This window comes from Balearica regulorum, chromosome Z (genome assembly GCF_011004875.1).
Source record: "Balearica regulorum gibbericeps isolate bBalReg1 chromosome Z, bBalReg1.pri, whole genome shotgun sequence".
NCBI lineage: Eukaryota > Metazoa > Chordata > Aves > Gruiformes > Gruidae > Balearica > Balearica regulorum.
Window position 1 is genome coordinate 11,058,870 of NC_046220.1, and position 26,407 is coordinate 11,085,276.

Sequence of the window (26,407 nt, forward strand, 5' to 3'; positions counted from 1 at the left end):
GACTGTGAATGGTTAAAACTACCCTACCATGAAGAATTTAAAGTAAAACAAGTTAAAATTTTTAATAAACCAGCTTGTGACTTTTTTTTTTTGTTAAATGCTCTTGAAAACAGGAAGAGTAAAAGAAATAAAATTACACTTCATTGGCACTAATATAAAAATTAAATACAGGGAGTAATTTATTTCTATTGGATGCTGATGCTAATTTAGATCCAAAACTTATATTTTGTAAGGGTAAGAATACAGAAAGGTAAACTTGGATAAACTAGGAAGATCCTCTAGAAAGGTGTAAAAATTTCACTGTTTTGTGGCAAGAAATTGGCTCTTTATTTAAGATTGTTGCATTTGGAAGAAATGTTATTCAAGTTAAACTGATTAAATTCAAAGAAATTAGTAATGGTATGAACTATAAATTTTTGTTGACTGTCAAAGGCAGCCCAGATATGTCTATAGATGTATATTTTTCTTTAACTGAGGTTAGTGACTTCCTTGTGGGTTAGTAAGAGGAACAAATCAGGAACAACAGTATACACAGCAGCTGAATTTATATTTGCAAGTTAAATTTAGCCAGTCCAGTACCAGCTCAAATCTTCAGATTTAACAAGGCATCTGAATTCTGCAGAATGATGTTCAAGCTCTTGGAGACATCAACCACTTGCACATTATTATCCTTAGGTTTCTGGCTCACAAGCCTTTTTGCTATTTTTATTCTACATAGAGTAGAATTACATAGCTTACGTTTTCCTGCATGTAGTTCCTTCATCAAAATCTGTTTCTAACCCATTCTGAGTTATGTGCTTGTGAAAAATATCTAATGTAATCCTAGTATGAATGAAATTATCTCTTCTTATGAGCTTGCTGTTCACTGAACAAACTTGTTTACTGTTAATATCTGATATAATCAGAAATGGGAATCATCTTACACACTCAGAAACATGAAAATAGCAAAATATAAATCAATCTCATAGTATTCTTACCAGTTGTCAAATGACTATTTATTTGATTTGGTCTGTAGTCAAGTAAATTAATCCGCTTAGGTACCTGGGGAGGTGGCGGGGGAGACCAGCAGCTAAGTATGCTGGGTCCTCCCAGGCAGTGTTTCTCAAATTTTCTGCTGAACTAATCCTGGGCTAGCTGAAGCACCTCTGGATGTATTAAGTGATAAGGACAAATGTTTAGGTCAACTTTCTTTTAAAGGATAAACATAATATTGTATCCAGAAGTGAGGATGAGAGTTAGTTATGTACTAAAAGTATGCCTAGAGACGCTGTTTCAAGGTACAGTTCTTAATTCTTTTCTTTTGCACTCTCTAACTGTTGCATGGAATTGCACTCTTGCTTTTTTTTTTTCTCCTGCTTTTGACAATTGTATATCCTTTATACTTATAATTTCATTTTATGCTGTACAATCTTTATAGAATACTACATTTGAGAGACTTCTCCCCCCCCCCCCCCCCCCCCCCCATTTCAACATGAGAAAATAGAGCCTACCTTTTCAGGTCTGTGGATGTGAGTGGTACATTGGAGTACGAGGCAACATATTTGATGCTGTGTTGCAGAGTGGGAGAGTGGGTAGGTGAAAAGGAAAAAGCATGCTGTTGATACTACTCTTTCCTGCTCTTGCTGTTTCCTTGTCAGCTGAAGTTGTTCAAACTCAGGACTGTTGCCAAAAGAGCAGCACCGTCCTCGGCAGCACATTTCTGCACCTCCCTCGTGCTGTAGCAACTGTGCATAAACCACATAGTAAATTATTCTGGTACCATGCTGCTTTGCAGTTAGTCACTGCAGGGGGAGCTGTGAAAGTACAACAGCGGGGAATGACATGACTGCCTCTACTTACAGCAGCCTTAGAACAGCTTTAACTGACCAGGAAACCGCATCCTAAATTTCCCGTGAAAGCCAGTGGAATGAATGCTGTATGACTCAATAATCTAACCATTATACTTGCAATTAACTTTCTTAATCACACTGTACTACAAGTAATTTAACTTGCTGCCATTATTATTCATTCAGAGACATGGTGTAGTATAGTGGTCTTTAAAGTCAAGGAGAAGACAGATCATTCTTTCTCAGTAGTGAATAACAGAAGCAAGAGAATCAAAATAATGTTTGCATACTTGCACTCTGTGCGAGTGTGCATACTTCACACAAGTGCACAAGCATGTGGTGGGGTCAGCGCTCCTTACTAGGATCTTACCATTTAAACAAAACATTCCTATCCCCCGGGAGGTGGGTTGCACTAACTATGGGAATAAGGATGATCCAAAACCAATTTGAGTATAGGCAGAAGTAAAATCTTACCATGTCTTCTGGTTGGGAATCAGACCTTGTGGAGAAATCAGGGACTGATAACCCTTTTTCTTGCCTTTAGGTGGCATGGTAGCTATGTGTGCAGTGGCACATGAGAAAGACATTTGCAATGAAGAGCAGGCCACTGGACATTTTTAAAGGAAGGATTCAAAGCACATTTATACACTTGAGTGACAACATACTTCAAGAGCTGCATTTGAGTGTGTAAACTAAGTTTCAACCCTTTATGAGATACAGATCTTAAAGGTCTTTTCCAACCTAAATGATTCTATGATTCTATATGCCTTCAGCCTTTTAACAGTATCATTTTCTAGGCTAGAAACACTCACAATACTATTTGGCAGTCAGCATGAGGTGCATGTTGCCTGTACAATAACCCCAAAGGCCACCACAACTTAAATGAATATAGCACCTGAGTATTTTACTGACTTGCAATAATGCCAGGTGACTTAGTTTAATAAATTGTACGTAATCCCTCTTGGTTTTGTTAGGCCTTCGTTTCCTACCTAGTTTTGCTCAACCTGATTAGGATTTTCTTTCTGGTTCCATTTCTGTGGGGTTTTTGCTTGTTCACTCTCTCATTTTACTACCGACTGTAGTGCATTCATTTTCTTACTCTTTTTTTCCTTTGTTAGTTCACCTGTTTCTATTTTCTAGTCTCTAATTTCTCTTTTTTGTTCCATGTGTGCAGACAAGCTATATATTCTGATCTTATGTTACCAGGAAAATTACTCTAGCTTCACATCCATTCTTTCCCCCTTGTTTTGGTTACATGTCCTTTCCCAAAACACAGTCAGTTTGAAATTCATAATGATTTTTTGTAAAGTTATTCAGTGCACAGTATAAGGCCTTGGATATGGTGGAAACTTAGTTTCTGTGGAGGAGATTTCTTGAACTCAAAAGTAGGTGATCTGTTAACTTTTCATTTGGTTTCTGTCAGTGCTAGCAAACTTGTACAAATCTTTTTGGTATCTTCCTATGGATCCATGGTGGGTTTTGAATACATGAGAAGTGAGATTTTTTTTTTCCCCCAAATACTATTTTCTTAAACTCAGTTATGTATATTTAGTTTTGCAGAAGAATAGAAATCAAAGTAACAAAAGTCGATGTCTTTCATGCTAAGAGGTAGAGCTGCTGATAAACAGGATTCCAGGATACAGTATTTATGCATTTCTCTATTTCCAGAAGGAACTAGGGTTAAAAATGAAGGGTAAAAAGGGTGTGCTTCACATAGAAATTTTGCAGAATTTTTATTGATTGGTATTGTGATCCTGCCAGTCATTTTCTTGTTTTCTCCATGCTGTGCATTGTTAAACTGTTTCCTTTGCAGAAGAAAAAAAAAAAGTCCACAGCACATCACATTTTTTACTTTTATAACAGTTTTTCTTTATTCACCTATTTACCATTACCTTTGCAATATTTTGCTAACATCTTCCATTTTCTCTCTTCATTTTTGTTGTAGAGTGTTGTTACGGATCTTTGAGCAGCCATTTAAAGGTACGAATCTTTTTATAGCCTTTCATATACACTTGTTACATTTTTATTATAACCCATTCCCATTTTTTGCTGATACCATATTGATAGTCATAAGGTTTGTGGTTTTGTTCTGTTTCTCTTAGCTATATTTTGGTCTCAATTTTAACCTTTAATAATAATAAATTATAAACCAGATTGTCCACTAATGGCACTTTTGCACTGTATAAGGCTAGGTAAATTTCTTCTGACTAAATTCAAAAGAGACAGCTTACTGGTGATTTATTTAAGTTACTGGATGTTTGCATCATGTAAGCATCTTCCAACTTGTGCATAGTAAAGTGTAAAATGACACAAAACTATATACGATATGACATCATACAGATACATTTATGACTTCAAGTGAAAAAACAAGTTTAAGGCAAAGTATGTTTTCACTGTGCAGGACTTCATTCTGTATAGCATTTATTTAGAGACATGCCCACACATTCTATTGCTTATTAAGAATTAGGATGAAGACTTTAGTAAGGATTGTGTTGAGTGTCCTATTCATTGTTTGAAAAAGGAATATATTTGAAAGGAATATATTGAAGTAACTTTGTCTTGAAACAAAAAGCCTGTGTTAACTCGTGAGGAAAATGTAAATTTTGATCTTTACTTATTTAAGGATTAACTAACTAGAAGGCATAGGCAGTAATCTTTATTGCTAGTAAAGTTTGTATTTAAACTATCAGAAAACAACATTATTGGAAATTGTAAATTGGTGATGATGCTACAAAGAAAATCTGTCATCTTTCTTTTGATGGACAGTTTCAGAGCAGCCTCTGCCTCTGTGTCATGATACCTGCCTGGTCTCCGGAGCATTTATACTTGTATATGGATTCTTGTCCTTCAGGATGAGTTTAAAGCCTTCATACTAAGTGAAGATATTTCATACTTTAAGAATGAAAATGGATGGTTTATGTTAATTTAAAAACTTAACTTGTAACACTAATTTTACAGCTCTTGATAATCACATGTGCAATGTGTTGCTTTTGTTGATGGTGGTTTATTTTACTACTTTGCTCTCCTAGTTCCACTGCAGCCTCTCCCAGTGACCCAATTTAGTTGAGCAGTCTGCACATCATATGGTAGAGAGAAGAACCTAGAGGAGGAGAAAAGAGTCTGTGGTAGTGAGTCTTTAGATAGGCATGATTTGTATAGGAAGTGTGCAATTTCTCTCATAAGGTAATAATTTACTTCCTAGCATCTTCAAATTGCATACTGAAGGCATACACAATTTAAAGAGGAAGATATTATTTCCTTAGGTTCTTGCCCAGTTTCTACCATTAATGCAAAGTATATAACGTCACAGTGTTCTGACCTGTGGAGTCTGGTCATGATGTCTGTTTTGGACTTACTGCATCAAACTGCAGATTTGATACACCGGATAATGCTGTATCTTGTTTAAAATTCTGAAGTAGTCTTAAATGTGACAGCTGAAAGTTTAAAGATGTCTGTACATCTGGATGCAGACTTAGCATTACTGAATTTTTTCTCTTCTCTAATACAAGAAACATAGTCGTAGAAGTCTGTGAAGTGTCACATTGTGGTGGGTTGACCCTTGCTGGTGGCCAGATGCCCCCCAAAGCTGCTCTGTCACTGCCCTCCTCAGCTGGGCAGGGGAGAGAAAATATAACGAAAGGCTCCTGGGTCGAGATAAGGACAGGGAGAGAGCACTCACCAGTTACCATCACGGGAAAAACAGACTCAACTTAGAAGAAAATTCATCTAATTTATTACCAAGCAAAACAGAGTAGAGCAATGAGAAATACACCCAAACCTTAAACCCTGTCCCCCCACCCCTCCCTGCTTCCCAGGCCCAACTTCACTCCCCATTTCTCTCCCTCCTCCCCCCCCAGCAGCACAGGGGGACAGGGAATGGGGGTTGTGGTCAGTTCCTCACACGCTGTCTCTGCCGCTCCTTCCTCCTCAGGGGGAGGACTCCTCACACTCAGCCCCTGCTCCAGCCTGGGGGCCCTCCCACAGGAGACAGTCCTCCACCAACTGCTCCAGCAGGAGTCCTTCCCACGGGCTGCAGTTCTTCACCAACTGCTCCAGCGTGGGTCCCTCCCATGGGGTGCAGACCTTCAGGAACAGACTGCTCCAGCGTGGGTCCCCCACGGGGTCACAAGTCCTGCCAGCAAACCTGCTCTGGCATGGGCTCCTCTCTCCATGGGGCCACAGGGCCTGCCAGGAGCCTGCTCCAGTGTGGGCTTCCCATGGGGTCACAGCCTCCTTCAGGTGCCTCTACCTGCTCCAGCCTGGGGTCCTCCAGGGGCTGCAGGTGGATATCTGCTCCCCCATGGCCCTCCATGGGCTGCAGGGGGACAGCCTGCCTCACCATGGTCTTCTCCAGGGGCTGCAGGGGAATCTCTGCTCTGGCGCCTGGAGCACCTCCTCCCCCTCCTTCTTCACTGACCTTGGTGTCTGCAAATTTTATCATGTCTTCTCACTCTGGCTGCAAAAACTGCCACTAGGTTGTTTTTTTTCCCCCCTTCTTAACTCTGTTATCCCAGAGGTGCTACCACTGTTGCTGATGGGCTCGGCCTTGGCCAGCGGCGGGTCCGTCTTGTAGCCGGCTGGCATTGGCTCTGTCAGACATGGGGGAAGCTTCTAGCAGCTTCTCACAGAAGCCACCCTTGAAGCCTGCCCTGCTACCAAAACCTTGCCACACAAACCCAATACCCACATTATGGTTCAGTTTAAGTGAACAGCAAACCATTAGATGACTACCTACATTTGACTCATGCCAACTTCAGCTGTGAACTCCTGTGATACACTAGGTTGTAATGGAGTTCTATGCCATGTCCTCATTCGAATGTAAACTTCTTTGATGCAGAAATGGTGTAATTTGTGATTTTTACATCTGCTCACTCACAGTTGTGCAAACTTAGGGAAGCAATAGTTGGACCTTACATTTTAATGTGCTTATTAACAAACTCTAGTATGTTTAGGGAGAGATCATTGATATTGGTGATGCTTGTTTAGCAGTTCTCCTAGTGTACAAACCAGAAACCTTTTTGCTTTGCTGCAATAACAAAGATGTTCTTCTCTCTAAATGGGAATCCACTTCAATAAATTTGAGGAAATCAACATCTAAATGAGTGTTTTAGTTGCTTTAAGTATGAATAGGCTATATTAGTATGCTGGAAAAGGAAATAAGAGACATGCAAGATGTAAGTTGTTATTCTGAATTTCAGAATAATTATTTTCAAATGAATCTAATCAGTTTTATTGAAATCTGAATTAATGTGCAAAGTGTTGCTTAAGAAGTGTGGAAAAGGCTTTCAGTAGTATGTTTGTCCCTCCTGGAGTCTGCAAATTACTAAATTTTCTAAAGTCATATTTACGAATAAATTATTTTTAAAAGGGAAATACTGAAGTGCATGAAATACACTTGTTTTATTATATAAATGCAATCTGTTAGGAAGGGGAAAACAGCCTGTATTAAAAACTGATCTGCAGATCAGTTTTTATACTTTAACATTGTTAATTTTGAGACTTCAATTTGACTGGGCTTTGGATTGTTTGGTTCCCCATGTGTAGTCTTATATCCCAAATACATTAACTAATAGTGATGCAAAGGAGTCTTAAGTCAATTACTGAGATTGTGTCTTGCTGTTCTGTGACAAGTGCAGATAATAAGTAGTTTCTTTTTGCTTGTTCTTCAGATCAGTAGTAGTGGCAGAACACTGCTGAATTCTACCTGATGTACTAGGAGCAAATTGATGAGAGTTAAGCTGTCTTTGGTTTCCTTTGTATTCCACACCATTAAAACAATGTTCTTGTACAAACAGTAGTTCCAAAATCTGTGGGAATTAAGAAAGTGTGTCATTCTACTAAAGGCAGCAAAAAGTAAAGTGGAAGTTAATATTGACCTGCCTCCATGAGTGGTTGCCATGATTGGGAAGGGAAGGCAATGGTGATGATATACTTATCAAGTTATGGTGCTGATTGGTTTCGTCATGCCTTTTTCACAAGGTACAGTGTAAAAGGCAAATTATTATTTACCTTACAGAAGAGAAAACAAATGAAAAAAATTCTGTGGAATAACCTACTGTTGTTGTTGTTCTGCTCCCACACTCACACAATTTTGCAGATCTTAAGGGGTAGAGAAATCAGTGTTTATGTCATAATATAAAGCAGAGGTATGTACTAAATGATACTTAAAGCTTTAGAACACCTGGAGAGCTTAAGTTTCTATTTAAAATGTCAGGGATCTTTGTCCAGGAGCAGTAGAGACTATAAATTCCCTGTGTTGGTAGTCTGCATAGAGCTTTCGTCATTTGAGCTCACACTAGCATGCTGAATCTATTTTACTTGATATTTTAGCTTACTAGGGTAGCAATGCAGGTCTCTGAAAACAGCTAACTCTTTTAATGTGCATAAATAGTTTTAGCTGAAAAGTTAAATGGCTCAGGGAATATAATTTCTTAGCTTGTTATCAATTATGATTTTTTCCATGTTACGAAAAATAGCAATGGTTCTTTTCATAATTGAAAATATTGCTTAATAATGTTTCACATTAATTCAACTGTCCAGTGGAAGTCTACATATATATTTGAAGCCCTTATGAGCAAAGGCTGAAGTAGACTCTTGGATGTGAAAAACACTGAGCTTCACTCTTAAATTTGTGAAGACAACTGCAGGGTAATTTCCAGGAGAAGGGGAGAAAGAGAATTAACTTGTGATTACTAAGTAAACCAGTAAACAGGGGATACCAAACCCACTTTCTAGTACATATAAGCATTATCACAAAGGGTGGAAGAGGCAGAATTTGTTTTCTGTATGTGTTCTCCGTTCCATGTTTGAGGCCAGCACAGAGTCCCTCAGGTTGGGAGTTCGTAAATATCACGCATCTCAATCTGAAGGGCAAAGGTACTGTCCTTTGTCTTCAGGGAGGCCTGACCATGGACGACTTTCAGGGACGTCTGGGATCAAGCTTGTATGGCTGGAACCAGCACACTCAGCACCTTAATCCTTCTGATGCCCACTGTTCCTTTCAGCAAGGCAGGAAGAAGTAGGCAGAACCACTTTTCTGTAACATTGTAGAGTTAGTTGGATTAATCACTCTTTTGCAGAGGCAAAAAAACCCCCCACATTCTTTCACATGATTCCATTTATTGCATACTAATTAATGCTAGTGTTTAGTCTGTCCTGACCTAAACCATGCCATTAACAAAAAGCTGGCATGGATCTGAAGGAGGTTTTGGATTGTGGGAAGAGGACTGTACAGCAGTAGTGCTGTCTGAATGTCCCCAGTGCTGAGACCACTTACAGCTGCTGGATTAGTTATCTGGGTGTAATCTTGAGGAGCCAGTGGTATAGCAGGAAGTGTACATAGTACTTCTACATGAGGTGTGCTAATAGTGCATATAGTGGATGCTAACTAATACATATGATAACACTAGCTATTCAGTATGATGTGTCAATATTAGATGTAAGATAACACTAACTCCTACTTGATAGTGTTTTAATAGTGTACATAAGATAGCACTAACATCTTGAAGCACATAAACCAGTAATGGAGGCTTTTTTCCTTCCCCGCTTTCTGTCATCATTCAGCAACTCGTAGTATATAGTGACTGTAGCAAGTCCTCTTTATGCTGTCCGGGGCATCTGTGGTATAAGACTGTGCTTCCTGGGGGAAGGAGGAGAGGAGCAGCGTGTGTTTGTTAAGGAGCAGCTTGAAGAAATAGGGAGTCAAGGCTGTGTGGCTGTGCTCTGAGCAGTGTGTCTTAACTTTTTCTTTCCTGGCATCCATGTGAAGAGGTTGTTTCTTGCTGCAGATTCTGATAGACTGGGAGAAGGGTTGAAAAATCACAAAAAAACCACTAATGATATGAGAAATTGAAACCACATGACCCTTAAATAGTGATCTAAAGACTGATTATATATGAAGAGTAGAGGAAAACCAATTAACTTGACTATTACAATGCTGGGATGCGTGTACCAGTAGCTTAGAGCTGTATAACTGGGAGGCACGGTGGCTGGGGTCTGTGTCCAATAACAGAGTCGTGGATGACCAAGGAATTGGCTACCTGGGAACGTGAATCCAAGCAGCAATAAAGACATTGTCAGGCCCCTGAGTCTTAATAACCTTGATGAGCCTCTGCTGAGGCTTCCATCCACACCCTCTGCCCATGGGCTCTGTTTGAGCTCAGTCCTTCAGACACTGCCCAGGCTATGTCCTATGTGTGCCTGTCTGCAGCTCTATAACAGCCATGCTTGTGGGTGGCTGAGAACCTTGCTGGTCCACACCCTGACCCACAGACTGACTTCTTGGCTTGACCTGGGTCCTATCTTGTTGCTGTGGACTTGCACAGCAATCACTGGACTGTATCTGGTGCTTAGGCTCACTGGACCTGATCTTGCCTTGGCTTCCCAACTTGACTCTGGACTTGCCTTGTCACTATGGGCTCGTCAGAGGATCCATAGTCTCAGTTGAATGTGGCTACCATCCCTGCGCTGTTCTTGCTTGCCTCACTTGGGTACTGGGAGATAGGGCACTGATTGGCTGGCCTTGTTACTGCTCTCTGCTCCTGGCTCCTCATCCTTTGTGGGGAAATTGGCCCTTGTCATTTCTTGACAGACAGCTGGTAAGCCACAACAGGCTGAGGAAGGCCTCACACCATCAGCCCCACCAGCATAAGTTTTCTCCTATATCCATGTCCAATAAGAACTGACTTTGGTAAACATCCAGTAGGAGAGGTTCTGCCCCCAGCCAGCTGAGGATGATGATGTTACAGGGGATAATGGAATTTACTGGACTGTGAGTATGATGGCCTGGCATGCATTTACCCAGAAAACATCAAGCCTTGGTGGACATAGGGGTTTAATGCACCCTGTTCCCTTTTACACTGAGTGGAAAGGTGCAAGTCATCATCAAAAGAGTCACCAGAGGCCAGTCGAAGCTCTGTGTGGTAAAAGCCAAACTCAGCCTTACTAAAAGAAACTGGAAGCACCACAAAGTGGGGATGGGATCTGGTGCTCCTTGCATCTTGGGCATTGCCATTTTAAGGAATGGACATGCTAAGGACCCATAAGGACATCATAGGTATTTGACATAGCTGGTGTGGATATAAGTGAGAATACTTTGCTGTGTTAACTGTCTGTCATTGCAGGAGTAGAGTCAGCAGTAGGACTGCTACAGCTGTCACCTCCATTAGTGCTAGCTGCAAGGCAGTGCACTGACAATGATATCAAACCAACAGGTATATTGGTCTGTTGCATAAGATACTTGGCCTGTCCCATAAATTATCTTACCATGGAAGCAGAATATCAAGGAATAGTTATGTGAACCTGTTTGCCCTTAGCAGCCTTATCGGGCCAGTGCAAAAACCCAACAGGGATTGGAAATTAACCATGGATTATAGAGGTCTGAACAATGTGTATAACAGTATGGTAGAACTAAAGTATGAAGTCAAAGCAAAAAGAAAAAAAAATGTTACCTAGTATGTGACCATTTATATAGCTAATGTGTTTTTTATCAATTTCTGTGGCCCTTGAGTGTGAACTGCAATTTGCCTTTCCTGAAGGGGAGCACAATACACCTGGAACCACTTGCCGTGGGGGTGGAAGCATAGTTCCAGCATCTGTCACAGACTTATGCAGATGATTTGGAGGAGGACAGTGCCCCAGATCATTTATAGTATGCTGATGGCATCATAGTACAGGGAAACACAGCCCAAGGGGTGGATAACAAGGATAGTTGGAATTGAACTGAATGTAGGATTTGCAATCAAAGAAGTATAAGGTGAAGGGACTTGCAGGACTAGAAATACAATTTCTGTGTGTCAAATAGCAACATAGCCACCACTGTCTTCATACTGACATGATTAATAAGACTGTGGCAATTGTTCCACCCATGAACATAAAAGGAAACAAATTTTATTTAGAATGGTAGGATTCTGGTGAATATACATACCCAAAGTCAGCTCGTGAACACAGTGTTCCAAGTCACCAGGAGAAAAACCTGTACTTGAGTGTGGCCTGAGCAACAACAGGACTTTGACCAGATAAAGCCATAAATTGCACATGCCATTGGGCTGAGCCCTGTCCAAATGGGTCCAAATGTCTGAAATGTACTATACACAATTAGTAGGGGACCAGTCAAACCAGTGGAGTTTATGGCAGAAAGCACACAGAGACAGGAGTATTCCTTGGATGCTGGAGCCAAGGCAGCTGTCACCCTGAGAAAACTATATCCTAACAGAAAAAGAAACATGAGACATCTATGCGGGAATCTGGGCAGCATCTGCAGTGATGGGGGATGGAGTCACAACTGCTGCTGGCCCCTTGGCTTCTGGTACTGGATGCTGAACGGACAAATGCCCTCAATTCATCATGTTGCAAGTTCTACCTGCCCTGATGGACAGCCCTGTTTACCCAGTGGGATCAGGTAGGGAAACAGGGACATCCAGGCCTCATAGAAGAGTTGATAAAATGGCCCTAAAATCATGATTTTGGGGCCTAATCCATGGGGCCTTATCCCATGCTCAAGAAAATCTGGAATATGACAAGCTATATGCCCTCCACACAGATAGTTCTTGTCACATTATTGGCAGTTAGAGAAGATGGAAAGGTGCTCTGTGGAGTCCCATTCAGCAGGTGGTAGAAATGCATGAAGGACAATCAAATCAGTTCTTGTAAGTCCAAGCCACAAGACTGGCCGCTGATGTAACGTTACAGAGGAAGTGGCCTAGGTCATGCCTGTATACTGATGCTTGGGTGGTTGCCATAGCCCTTTGGGTCTGGCTCACATACTGGAATCAAGAATTAGCAGAGATGAGGAAAGCTAATTTGAACCGCTAACTTGTGGGGAAAAAGCACATGCGATTTGGAAAAACTCAGTGCACAGGTGCAACATGACAATGCCTATATTTCAAAGGGAAGAGCCCACTGGAAAACAAATTCACAACCATCAAAAGGACCAAGCAGCACAGATCACCACAATCAACAAAGATCTGGGCTGGGCGTATAAATGGAAACTGCTTGTATCTTGAAGGACTCACAGAGCAGCATCTTCCAAAACTAAGCAGGATTAAAGTCACAAATCACAAAGCCATTAGCGTGCCCAAGGCATTCACTAGGAGACAGAAATCAAAGTGCTGCATTGGCCTGGGAATATATTTGAGACCGGTCATAGCATAGCCACTGCAGCTGAAGCACGTTATTAAGATATATCTGGTTGGAGTCCAAATGCTAATGCTTTGTTCTCCTTCCTTGCTCTCCCCATTGTCATACTGTTGAGAGCACTTGGAATCATAACCATGGCTGTTACAGTCCTGTTTATGGAGATCTGCCTGTTGCAGAAGGCGTTTGCTTAAGATGTGAGTAACTTCATACTAGTTATTGTCAGATCAATGAGTGCTACTGAGGTGTTGAGCAGTGGTGGAATGTGCCTTGGCCTACTGAGCTGACATCACCCAAGTAATTAGAGTGATGTTGCAGGCCCCACAGTCTGACCTTTTGGTGCACACTGCTCCTTTCAGCAAGGACAGGGGAAGTAACAAAAAGCACTTTTCTGTAGTGTTCTGTAGAACACCACACTTAGTAGTGCTATTTGCATTAATAATCACTCTTTCACAGAGGGAATATAGAAAAAGTTATTTTGGAGTCTGTCCTGACCTAAACTGTGACGCCACAGAACTTTGAAATCTGTGTTTTATGAAGCTGAAACTGTTACCAGTTTGCTCTGAGCCCATGTGATACCATCTGCCTTGTTAAGGTTACATTCTTGGCAAATATTTTGAAGATTGTGTTGGTATTCTGGGGAGGGGAGAAGTGTGGTTTTCTCACATATCATACCATGAAAAACAACTTGGCATTTGTTAAAATGATCACTTACAATTATTGCAGGCTTGAAATTGCATTTTATGAAAATAATAAGATAAATGTGCAGGTATTGTGTAAGTAGACAAAAACTTGCCTATAAACATTTTTTTACCTTATGTATATCCCTGTATCTTCTAGTCCTGCCATCTGTTTCACAAGATCATAACCCATAAGGAATACCTAAGGAATGTATGTCCCAGAAATATAAAGGTTTGTTACTTGGAACTTGGTTTGTACATTAGTAAGATTTGGGAACGCAGTCTAGAAGTCAGTGAATTGTGCAGTGAATTCTGCTGCAGGCATATGTTATTTGCTTATTGGTATTAGTCTCCCTCCCCTAAAGGGAAGTTTGATTGACATTCAGAATGGGTTGTTTTAAACTGTCTACTTTAAATCATGATTAAAACTATTTTTTTCCTGTCTACAGATGAATTGTTTTAAAGACAAATGTAATTTATACTTTTTCCTTTACTTAGATGCTGGTTTTCATTGTGTGGTATAAGTAATTACTGCAAAGGATATATTACATTAACACATTTACTAAGTGTTTACCATGTTGTTCATATCTCTAATGTTTATTCCTGCTTTCAGATAAGTATTATGTGGCTTTTTCTACTTCAGTTAACTTGTGTTTGTATGCATGTATGTTTGTCTGGTTCTGGGAGAATATTTTGAGAAAATATTGTTGTATACTTGTTTTCTTCTTAAAGTCTTTCCTGGGCATCACCTGTTAGATGTGTTAGATTTTTTTTGGACTGACCTAGTAAGTCCATTCTCATGTTTTCAGTTTACATAGGAACCGGAATGCTAATAAAGTGACCAAATACTTTAATTTTTAAGTACTTCTTAGTTAAAAAGAGCAAGTTTCAAATCTGTTGAATATACATGAACCAAACTGAATTAGCATTAGGAGATCTTTTTTCAAGAACAATTTGATCTTGTTTGTTTGATTGCTTCAAGAGACAGGCTTGATATGAAAGTAAAGCTATAATAATTAGATTTTGTGTGAGAGTCATTAAAATCTCCCAAACAGGACCTGGTATTCGTGATGCTCACTACAAAGTTTGTATCTGCAACAGTATTTTCCTCTGATTATCCTCCTGTAAAAGTCATAGTAGAAAAAGGACACAGAAGTTTTTATGGTTTTGAGATAAGGCAGACTACGAGAGGCTGAAGCCTCGTATTAACTTTTGTGTTGATAATCCCATAAAACTACAATGTCTTTTCTCCACCTAAATTTTATAGTTGCATGGTGCTAGTTTTCCTGTGGAAAAAAAATGCAGTCTGTCTCTTTAAAGAACGGTTAGAAGTAAGCAAGTAAATGATGCAAATATTACAGTTGTTAAAATTTTTTTGGAAGAAAGCTCCTCTTGGAAGAAATAAATTACAGATTGACTGTAAATATCTGTTGCTCGGAAAAAAATAGACATTAGTAACTCATTTTGAACAAATAACTACTTGTTGTCTCCACTACGGAATGTACTATGTATATTGTGACCTCTTTGTTATTAAACCTAAGCAGACAAAACTTCCTCCCCTTTGCATTGCTGCTTGTTCTGGCCTTCACACCATGTCACTAATGAGGATATGTTTTCACAAAAGAACATGCAGCACTTTTAATGATGCTGAGAAAGTGAAGTCTTGTTTGAGTCTCTGTTACTCTGACCTCCAGATTCAGCTCATCTGAGGAGACTAGGTTGTTTGGGTTTGGTTTTGGGGTTTTTTTTGTTTTATTTTAAATAACAATGTTTTTTGGAGAGGAGTTTGACTTTTATTTGATTGGCAAATTAAATTTGCTTCCCTTTTAGCAAAATGGAGTGGAATAGAGGGATAGGAAATGATGCAGTGAGCCACTTATTCACCTTTGTGGTGATAAACCATAAACCATTAATTCAGCTGGGATGTACTGTCAAACCATGCCATTAGATATGCAAACATAGCTCTGTGATTCTGCTACATACAAGATCATGGATTATTTTTTTCATCAAATTAGCTTGTCCATTAGGTTCACAGTGAGAAAGTCGGATGGAAGTGTGTGGTAAGAAGAGCCTAAGCTGGTATTTCTGTCGAAGACTTTGCATCAGAAAATTCAGCTCCAGTGTTAGTATGAATAAATTTCTGTTATTTCTGAATTATAGGCTGAATTAATTGTTAGGTTTCTGCTCAATTATCTGTCTCTGTTACATTAATCAGATCAGATGTTTTAGGAGTCTTATGTATATGGGATAGTAACATTGTTAGATACATATTTTCTTGGTACATTTAAGCAGTATTTACTTAGATTCTGCAATTAAATGACTCAAACTGCCTTCTCCCACTCTCCATCCTAAAAACTGAAAACAGCAATTCACCTTCTTAGGAAAATATTTTAACAAGTGGCCAAATTGTATACCTTAATATTGGTGAGGAGAGATGCAAACTGTCTCTGTAAAAGAAAAAACACACATGGTATTATAGTTATGTTATGTATTATAAAAAAAATCCTACTTAATTCAAATAATGATTGAGTAGCTCTCAATTTTAAAAGTGCTTTTTGTAACTGGGCCCTTGCTTATTCCTAGACAAAGGCTTGGGTGAGTCAAGCAGACAAAATGACTCTTGTCTTCTTCCTGACCTTATTGCTTAATGAAAACTCATGGCATTTATACCTGGCATATATTTAGTTGTCTTATCATTTTAGGGAAAAGGGAATAAAATTCTTAAAATGCGTGGAAAGTGGAGAGAAATGCTTAGGTTATATTTAGGGCATGGGGCTGAGGTCAGTTCAGAATTTACATTTTTCACTTATTCTGTTATTGTAGTTGGTGAGTACTGTTAGTAATAGAAAAAAATGTTCGGTTAAATATAACCTGAGTTCTTTAAATAACAAGTACCTGGGTTTCTGGTTTCTCCTACTATAGTGAGGGGTAAACATTAAGTGGCAATAATGAAACTTAATACATGCAAAATGTTGAAAGTGCTTAAAATAAGACTTCAGAGCTTTAGTTGTCAGAGCTACATTTTTTCCCACTCTCTATGTATAAAATTAGACTTCTTGTTGCTTTGAGTTTGATGCTTCTTAATTGATTTTTAGTCCAAGTCTGACAGAGTTTTATGCCTTACATGTATTGCATTCCAAAGACAAGGACTTGGTTTTGCGCTAGAATTATACTTCAGAACTTTTATATACTGGGTGTGTTTTGTATTTTTAGAGCATCTGTTAAACCATGGCAAAGCAAATATTTCAAATGGGGAGACTGTGACCTGGTTTGCCAGGTAGCTATGGATGCAGAAGTTGCAGTTCTGGATGCTTGTTGTTACGGATGACCTGAAAATGTGTAAGAACAGTTGGATTCTTCTTTGCCTCCTTGCACTTTTAAGACATCTCTCTAGTTTCAAATTATTTTAAGTTAGCAGTTTGTCGCTACAGCTTGTGGTTTCTCTGACTTTATGAATGGATGGGAGTGTTGATTAAAGCATGTGAGATACAATTGGTGATTCTTGTATTAATAAGATGTGACCTTGGCCATATAGTAGAATTGGATGATTCTTTTAAAATTCTTTTCCAATGAAAGATAACACCTAGACAACAGTAAAAGCAGACAACTGTTGAAGGTAAATGGTCTAGGTGTATACCATACTGTAAGCCAATTGCATGTCTGTGCTAGTTGGCATGGTGAGAGGCAGGGGGAAAGGTGCTGCCTAACTGTGATCTCATGAGCTTTTTACTGCCTCCTTTCCATCTATCTTCTGCAGTCTCCCCAGTGGAGGATGAACACCTTAGCGTGGTAAAGCTTATCTCCTTTTCCGTATTCCTGCTGCTGACCTGAAAAACAAATATGTATAAACTTGAGATAAACTCGAGATAAACTCTCTGCAATCCACATGACTCCTGGGTGAGATTGGAACTAATGCAGTTAGCATTTACATGGCTTAAAAAAATATTTTCTTTTTTTAATATTTGGATTGCTTAATTTTAAATGGCTGCATCAATCTTAAAAAACAGTCTGTAGTGGTAAAAAAGAGACATAGCTGTTTAAAAGAAGGCAACAGGACAAATATGTGTGTGTAGCCAGTTTTATTATTAACCATTTTTTTCAGCTGTTTTATAGAAAAATGGTGAAATGATTCTGTGATTCTACTATTCCATTATCTACATTGCAATAGTTAAGATGGGATAACAAGACGGTTTCTAAAACTATTTTGTATGCAGTTCTTGAAACTGCTGGATTTTAAATTCTTGCTAAATATTTCACATAGTATATTTTGGGATATTTTGGAGTCTTTATTGTATTTGCCACTTCAGCATGGCATCTGCCATTAGGAACTGTTTATTCAAGTTATTTTTGTGTCATGGAAACTTAATATTTAAGAAATTTTTCTATCATCATGATTAAGAAAGATTATTTAGTTTGTGTGACAGTATATACTGTTGCAGCTTTACTAATTATTTGTTGTTCTAAAAAGAAGCCTATATCTCTTCATTAATCAAATCAACAAGCCTAAACCTTGATTCATTCTTTTCCTTTTCACTTCTTAATTACTGTTGCGTGACTCTTTGAAAGTGTACAGTATCTTGTTACCAGTGTAGCAGGAAATTCAGTAATTGATAACAGAGGCAGTAGAGCAGGCTGTATTGCCAACAGAGCCACTGAGCATTCAAGCTTGCAGAAGAGCAGCTATCTGTGCTTAAAACAACATGCTTCTAGGATGACTGACGATCAGGCTGTTGACCCAATGTTTTTGGATGGGTCTTTGCAGTGGAGGAAAGGAGGCTTGCTTGTTTGTGATCATTGCCTATAATTTCCTTCTGTTTGAGCTTACTGAAATGGCAGTTTTTTCTTTGTAAGGTCAGTTTGTTTATTTTTAATACAAATATATGACTTTGAAGCTTCCCTTAGTTTACCTCCACTTTCTTTGCAATCTTTTTATTTTGGCATCAGTGGCATTGTACTTCACATTAAATCCTTATTTTGGAAATAGGAATTGCATCTCTGTTGCAAATACGGTTTGTGGAAGAAAGAATAAAGGAATGTAACAGGTATTGAGAGAGCTTACTGCAGAAGGAGAAGATAATAAAAATTTTTGCTCTTATCGTGACCCTTAGCTTTTTTTTTCCCCACAATCACATTCTATAAAAACAATAAAGTATGCATTCGAACAGTTCATTTACATTTAACAACATTTTTTCACTGGTATACCTTGAAGTTGCCATGTTTAAAAGTGTGTCCTTTTTGGAACAGTAAGTTGTTTGTTGTCATGTAGAACCTTATAGAAAAATGTACAAAACTTTAATTTATATGCAAGGACAAAGGTGCTTTTTTGAATGAATTATTTTCCCTTAAAATTTGCCCCCCTTTTTTGTTATTCTACCTATGTCATAATAAAAAGCTATAATAATATTCTTCCTGGTTGTTGACTTAGAAATAATAGCCTAGAAAGGTTGCTAGCTTTTTTCTAGGAAAACAAACAATACGTATGTCAGATGAAATGAAAGTTTCTCTGAGACGATTCTATTTGTAATTATTTGAACTGTACTGAAGAACTTATGACTAGCAAGGAAGAGAGGAGGAAATACTGCAGTTATAGGTTGGGGGGAAGAAAGTTATTTTGTTTACATACAGCCTTTCTAAAAGTTATCAGGTTGTTTATAGGACTTATTGATTCCAAAAGTAATGCTGAATAAATACCTGCCATAGTTTTGACAAATGTACAAGTTCTAAATAAGTATTTTAGAGTCTGAAACTTACCTTCCTGTATGCAACTATATGTAACTTACAAAGAATTTAGAAAACTAGAGTTGTTGACTTTCAGATATTTGTTATACCTCTTTGCTATGAGTACAGCTTTTTTTATACTTGAATTGCAGAATTATTAACATATATTACTATCAGGAATTTAAAAATCATAGAAAAGCTTACTTAATTTCAGGAAAGGCATCTGAAATAATTGTGTAATATGTCTTATTTAGGGAAATCGGCCATGGTAAATACAGAAGAATAACTAATTTCATTGACCTATCATTGAGTGCTACACTTTGTAGACTGGTTACTTGGCACTCTAAATTTTACCTGTTTTTAAAGAAATGTCCAGGATCAAATTATGTTTTCCAAGCAGCAGGTTTCTATTTCCTACTCAATAATTAAATGAAAGAATAAACTTGAACTAGCAATAAGGTGCTCTACTGTTCTTACCTTACCTGTTACCACTTAATAATCTCAAACAAATGCAAAAATGTTGTCATGAAATAGGAGAAATGGAAAGACTTATAGTTTAAGAAAAAGCAGTCTTAGCAAGTTACAAGATCACTAATGTGTTTGAAATGACGGGATGAATGTGGGAACAGAGGAGGGTGTTCTAGCCCTGGGCTAGTAGCCATCCTTATATTGAACGATTCCACTTACCTACATTTCCCACAGGTCTGAAAGAAGGAATACTCACCGTGCACTTGGTACAGTTCTTCTGACACTTAGACAGAACTATGGTGCTGCTTTTTGTGAGCATAGCTTTGTGCTGGAAGAAGTGCTTATCAGTGGAAGGTTAGGCAGCCAAGCTTACTTGTCCTTGCCTGTCTCTTCACCTTTGCCCATGAGGCTTCACAGGGAACTGGTGCAAGCAGCTCATTTAGGGTAATTGTCTCATCTCGGACAGTCGTGCTGTGAAAACTAAAGCAGTAGTGAATGGCATAAGGGCGGTGTAAGCTGACATCCCTGCTGAAAGAAGCATGTAAAACTGCAAGTGTCTGTACGCTGCAGGCAAGGAAGGATGTCAGAGTAGCTTTGTAGGCAGGATTTAGCCACTCTGTTTCTGAGCTGAACTTAAATGGTGAATAACTAAGAAGTAGCCACCCGAAAACTTGAATACAGAGAGAAACTAGGGGCATGGTAGGACTCTCTAGCCTCTGTAGAAATACTCAGTAAGAATTTTGTAACACGCTACCTAGGCCACACTCACTTGTGTGGACTTTTTCAGCATCCAAGGCTTTGCCATACCTTTCACCAGAGCAGGCTGTAGTAGATCTTTGTCGCCACATTAAATGCTTCATGTTACGAAGTATTTCAAATATATCTCTTGCAGCTCTATCTGGGAAAGAAGGAGATTGAACAAATGGGCTTCACAAACTTGAGTGCTGTCATTTCTTTGTCGATTCTCTGTGAATAGTGGTGGGAAGACACCAATGAAGTAAATGTTATCTCTTTTACTAATCTAGAGTATCCCCAACATATGCACATTGTACTTCAACTTGCAGGAGAACTGTCATGGTGTCAATTTATCTTTGCATTCTTCTAGAACATTTTTTGCATTGGGTTTGTTTTTGCTTTCAATCAATGACTCAGAAGGCTTATCAGTTATACTGCTGGATAAATGATGAGATGCTGAAAAGCATCTTTATAGTGTTCTTCAGCAATAGCTTGGTCATCCACCTTCAAACCAGTGGAGTTCCTAATAGTTCTCTTATATCACGTCCTTCCAGGGGGCGTGTTATAATAAATAAATACACTGTAATTGTATGAGTAGGTATGTAACTTAATATTGGTATCAAAAGTTATAAACTGGAATAGTGTTTCAGTGGAGCATTCAAATAATAAGAAAAAGTATAATCAAAATCTTGTGGTTGTAAGAAACTAAGTTTTGTAATAAGTGCTCTAGATCTAGCATGACTGTAGCAGGCTAATTATTCTGTGATTTAATGTTTTATAGTTGGGTTTTTTTACATAAACAAAGTTAACAGTATCTTCATTTAAAAATCCTCCTTGTATCAAATTAAAAATATGAAGACAGTTATACATTTGTAATAGTGATGGTTTCCTGTATTGTAAGAGGCTCAAAGCCTTGCTAGTCTTTTATTAGACCAAGTAAAACAGTTGTCTAGGAGATGGGCTTGGGGTTTAAAAGAGCTTTCACTGTGTTTTGACTGCTATATTATCAGGCTAATGGTCGTCAGTGGAAAGGTAAAGTCTTGGGAGCTCTCTTAAGGAGATGGTGTATCAGTGTAAGTACAGGCACATGTCCTGACCAAAGGCTGTAATTTTGTGTTATCATTTTTCCCCTGTTGAAACTGGTTTAGTCCCCCATCCTGGAGCAGTTCATTTTGTGCTGCAGTGAGCTACAGCTTCAGTTGTATGGATACAGGGCAGTTCTACAGAGAATTGTAATACAGATCGCTGCAGCCACCTGAATTGTGTTCCTCTGTGTGTGTGTCTTTTCAACCTGGAATTGCTTCACTGGTTTACAGCACAAACCCATAAGCAATATTATTACTAGATGAGACTGTAGTGATGGGGTAGCCTAGAAAGGATGAATCCTTCTTGAGAAGGTTACATACATTTTCTTTTGGAATATGCTAGAACTTGTTCTGAGAAGGCTGAATTATCTTTCAGATTATGGTTGATTTATAGACTGTCTGTATTATCCATGATAGTAAGTTCTGGTCTTTGCAATTTGTTTTTAAGATCTATCTGCTCTTCACAGTGTTCTGTTGTAAATCCTCACAGTTAGTTAATATTTTCTGTAGTATCCTCTAAGAATTTTGCCCAGAAGTCAGTATCAAATTTATCAGTTGCATTTTCATGTACCAAACCTATAAAGTAGCTAATGCTGTAAGTTGCTGATGCAGGCAGTAAAATTTAAGTTGAAAACATATCTTTTTTGTTGTAAATTATAAATTTCATAAAATATGTATGTCTAACAGTTCATAATTTACATATTTTTCTCATTTGTAGACTAATACCTAGACAACTAATACTCGTTTGTAAAAATTGTGCCATTATGCATTTTCCTAACTTCTGCAAAACCTGTAAGTACATAGCTTGTCAAAATAGTAGCTTCTGTTTTCTGCACTAAGATGCTTATTTGAATCCTGAATTGAATCAACTAAGAAAAGTTTTAAAAATGGAAGAGGTTAGACATTTTTTTGTTTTCTGAAAACAGTCTGCTGTGGGTTTTTTTTAATATTGGTGCATATAAAATTAAATATGAAATTGTGAGAATACATGTTAAGTCCTTGAAATTAACATATCTGTCAAAATAATAATAGATGTATTTGGGGCCAGGGTTTATAATGAAAGCACAAAATAGTTACAAGTTGCTCAAAAAACGTGGCTGCTGCCACAGTTGGACATGCTAAAACCCCAAGTTTTATCACAGCCTTCTTGAAAAATGTAGAGATTTCTTCTGTTGAATAAATGCTAAGTTAAAAAAAACAAGCTAAAAGCCCCCGCAACTGGTGTTACAGCAGTAGCGGGGTTTTTTCCGCCCTCCTGTAAATAAAAGGAATGGTAGGCTTAATAAAAGACCATCCTTAATACTTTCTACCACATCCTATTTGCGCATATTGCTGCTTTTGTTTAATTAGCAGGATATGCATTTTACAATCAAAACGTGTTCTTTAGACATTCAATACCTGGATGCTGACATGCTCAAGGTACTTCTAATAACTACAAATAAATACTGATTTTGGATATAAATTGCATTCCAGTATCCATCCGAATATCCATAATATCCATACGTGTGATATGTATCATATATATAGTAACCATTTTATTGACAACCTTTAATGAGATGAATTTAAAATGTGAGCATTCAAAGAAGCATAACTTGGGTTATATGACATACGGTGAGCTATTGCTCAGCTGAATAGGCTGCTCTTTACATCAGCCTATATTTTTATTGCAAATTGATTTAATGAGTGGCAACTGAAAACAATTAGGATTGGAATTTCTTTAAGAAGTTGTTACATTTTTCATTGATTTTACAGAGTGTTTCCCACAATTAGATATTCCATTTAAATATACTGTTATGATGCATTTTCATGGTTAACAATAATAAGTCTGTACTGCTGCCAGAGGAGTATGAACACAGTCATGTTTTCCTTCATCCCACACTAACACCTGTGCTCCTTCATTAACAGCTAAATTTGGCTTAAAAGGTTTTTCAGCATCCTAACCAGGTCACAGCCTTCTGTTCTGAATGACCCTTCCAACACTGGAGAAGCAGCAGGAGCACATGGTTAATCACAAGGATGAAAAGAATCAAACTGCTCCATTAAGCACAGACAGCTTATAAACCATTCCTCTATGAGCAGTACTTCCATCAGCAATACAAGCCAGCATCCTGGCTTGCTGCTGCCAAAAGAGTGCTTTCTTAGTCCTATCTCCTTTTCAAGTATTCCTACCCCTTTCTTTGCACTGGATCCTGGCACTTTTCAACCCCTTTTTCAGCTGATAAACTAACTAACCTAACTCAGCATAGAGTCCTGGCAGGTTGGAGGATTGAGTCATCTCGTGGAAAATCTCTTGGGCACCAAAGATGGTGCAAAATAAACAGCTCATGGCCATGAGGGGGTGGGAATACTGGGGCAAGGGAAACGGGAACCTCTCCTTCCACCAAAGTGGTAAGCACCTGTTCGGCTCAGCTTATTCCATCTTGATGAACCACTTAGTCTCAACTTTTTCTTGAAAATGCTTTTATGGAAGACTGTAGTGAAAGTTTCAGGAACTTATCTGCTTTCCAGAGGTATTGTGGTACCTTGCTTCTTGCTGGCATTTTGAAGCTGGTGCTTGGCAGGCATACTAGAGCAGTATGAAAGACTAAACAGACTTAACTGGCAGCTAGGTGATGATTTTTGAATGAAGAACTCGCAGTGCTCAGACTCTTCTCTGATAGTAGTTAGAGCTTCAAATTGTGAGTATTCTTTGCTTTTCAGTATTTTTTCTAAATATATGTGATGCACCATCAGATTCCTAGGACAAGAGTTAGGTTTAAAAAAAAAGTGCAATAGGTATGAGTTAGTTTTGCTCAAGGTTCACTGTGTCCAGTCACAAATGCTGACCTTACCTGTGTGTTCATTCATATCTGGAAGTAACATTGTAATTGCAAACTCAGAGCCTGCAGCCTGCTCATTTCTTCTCACAAGAATTTGTTATTCTTGATCTTTTGAAACATAAACTGTAGTAGGACAAATAATAAGAGAAGTAAGAAGTGTAACACAGCTGAATTTGCTAACATCCTGAGGCAGAAGGAAAAGTTGTGTGGTCGTCTTTTTTTTCCTGAAACATAAGTTCACAGCAATAGTGGATGATGTGTATAGAAAGGGAGTGTTCTTGGGAAGAATAAATTACAGGAGTTGTTGTACTTTTATATCAAGCTCTTTCTCTATAACAGCTTTTACTAGTAATCTTGTCTTTTATTTTTTAGCGTGGACCTGACAAGCTTCTTTCTTCTGGACTCTGTAACAAGTCTTTTACCATGAGCAACTCTACTCCAGCTACAGGTATGCATAAAAAAACCAAAAACAAACCCTGATGTAGGAGGTGAATCTAATCAAGAAGACATGCAGAGAGATAAGTTGGTAATAAAAAAAAAAAAAAAAAAGTATTACCTTCCAATTACTACTTGCCCCTCTTCTGTCTAATTAACAATTTGTAAATATGTGATGTGGGCATTTGGGAAGAAATTATTGGCTTCTCTGTAAGACTTAAAAAAACCCCAACAAACCCACAAGAAAACAAACAAGCAAATCCAAAGCAAAACAAACACACCACACACTTGCCTTGCAGTGGAGACTGGGAACAGCTGAAGGAGTCTTCTTAAACTGTCCTTTGGTTATATACGAATGGTCCTTCCTTAGGATTCAAAGAGTTATGGATAAGTCAATGTCAGTGCTGAGACAGCAATTTATCTCTTTTAGGTTTTGGTCTGCAGTAATTTTGACTTTTTTGCTCATCCATCCCTCTCCCTAAAATATTTTAGATAATGAGAGTGACAAGAAGAAATTTAAAGAAGACAAATCACCATCCTCCCCTTCACGTGTCATTCATCTTCGCCAAATTCCAAATGATGTTACAGAAGCAGAAGTCATTTCATTAGGCCTCCCTTTTGGCAAAGTAACCAACCTCTTGATGCTAAAAGGAAAAAGTCAGGTATGTCATTTTCAATGTTTCAATTATAAGAGCAAGGCTGTAGATGTGGTTCATGTTATGACCATTTGGGTATTGCATTTGGCTGAAATGATTGCAACAATGTCTAAATATTTCATTGATAGCTCAAGATTTTTATATTTTCAAATGTGAAAGGATGTCTGGATATTTATTTGAAGGTTTTAATATACTTTTGGATTAAATAATGAACTTATTAATAATATTGCTAAACATGTAAGAATATACAGATGATAAAAAACTACATTGCGACTATTGATGTTGTCATATGTCTTGAAATAACCTGCCTGATTAAATAATTAACATGCATGTTAATTTTTTAATGTGAAATAAATTGTTTAGTTTTTTTTTAAATCCTTTTAGATGCAACGGGTAGTTCACATCATGAATAAACACTGAAATCCTAAAAATAATAGGCATTCATTCAAAAATTGTCAAGAGCACTGAGCTGGGTTAATATAATGCACAAACTGATAGATGTTTAGTGTCCTGTTCCTACTTTTTCAATCAGTATGTGTATCTGCTACCTAGGTAATAGTGCTTGGATTCAGGAATCTAATAAATTCATTAACAGTGTGGTATTTTTAGCAGCATTGCTTCCCATATGTCATAATTATTCCATCTCTTCTTTAATGTATTTACAATGTAAAACCTTTTAAGAAAACTCACAAATCAAATCAAATATCCCCATAAACATGCACACACACACACACACAAATGCATTGTAATGCTGAGCAAATCAGTACTGTACTTTCACATGATCTTTTTCTAGTGAGCGTGGAATTGGGAATAAATGGTGCTTTGATGCTTTGTTCTCCCCTGTAAACAAAA

The 26,407-nt window shown here is 38.1% G+C and overlaps 1 protein-coding gene across 2 annotated transcripts in view; it reads left to right on the forward strand.

Moving 5' to 3' along the window:
- Positions 1 to 26,407, forward strand: part of PTBP3 (polypyrimidine tract binding protein 3) — a 50,606-nt gene that overhangs the window by 2,332 nt on the left and 21,867 nt on the right. Inside the window, exons 2-6 of one of the 2 annotated variants that reach the window (XM_075740297.1) lie at positions 1,499 to 1,575; positions 2,383 to 2,509; positions 3,772 to 3,806; positions 24,837 to 24,912; positions 25,392 to 25,561. In XM_075740297.1, the coding sequence (XP_075596412.1) occupies positions 2,401 to 2,509; positions 3,772 to 3,806; positions 24,837 to 24,912; positions 25,392 to 25,561 (390 nt within the window). In that variant the 5' untranslated portion in view covers positions 1,499 to 1,575; positions 2,383 to 2,400. The remainder of the gene's footprint in view (positions 1 to 1,498; positions 1,576 to 2,382; positions 2,510 to 3,771; positions 3,807 to 24,836; positions 24,913 to 25,391; positions 25,562 to 26,407) is intronic. The other variant, XM_075740299.1, reaches the window with a different exon arrangement.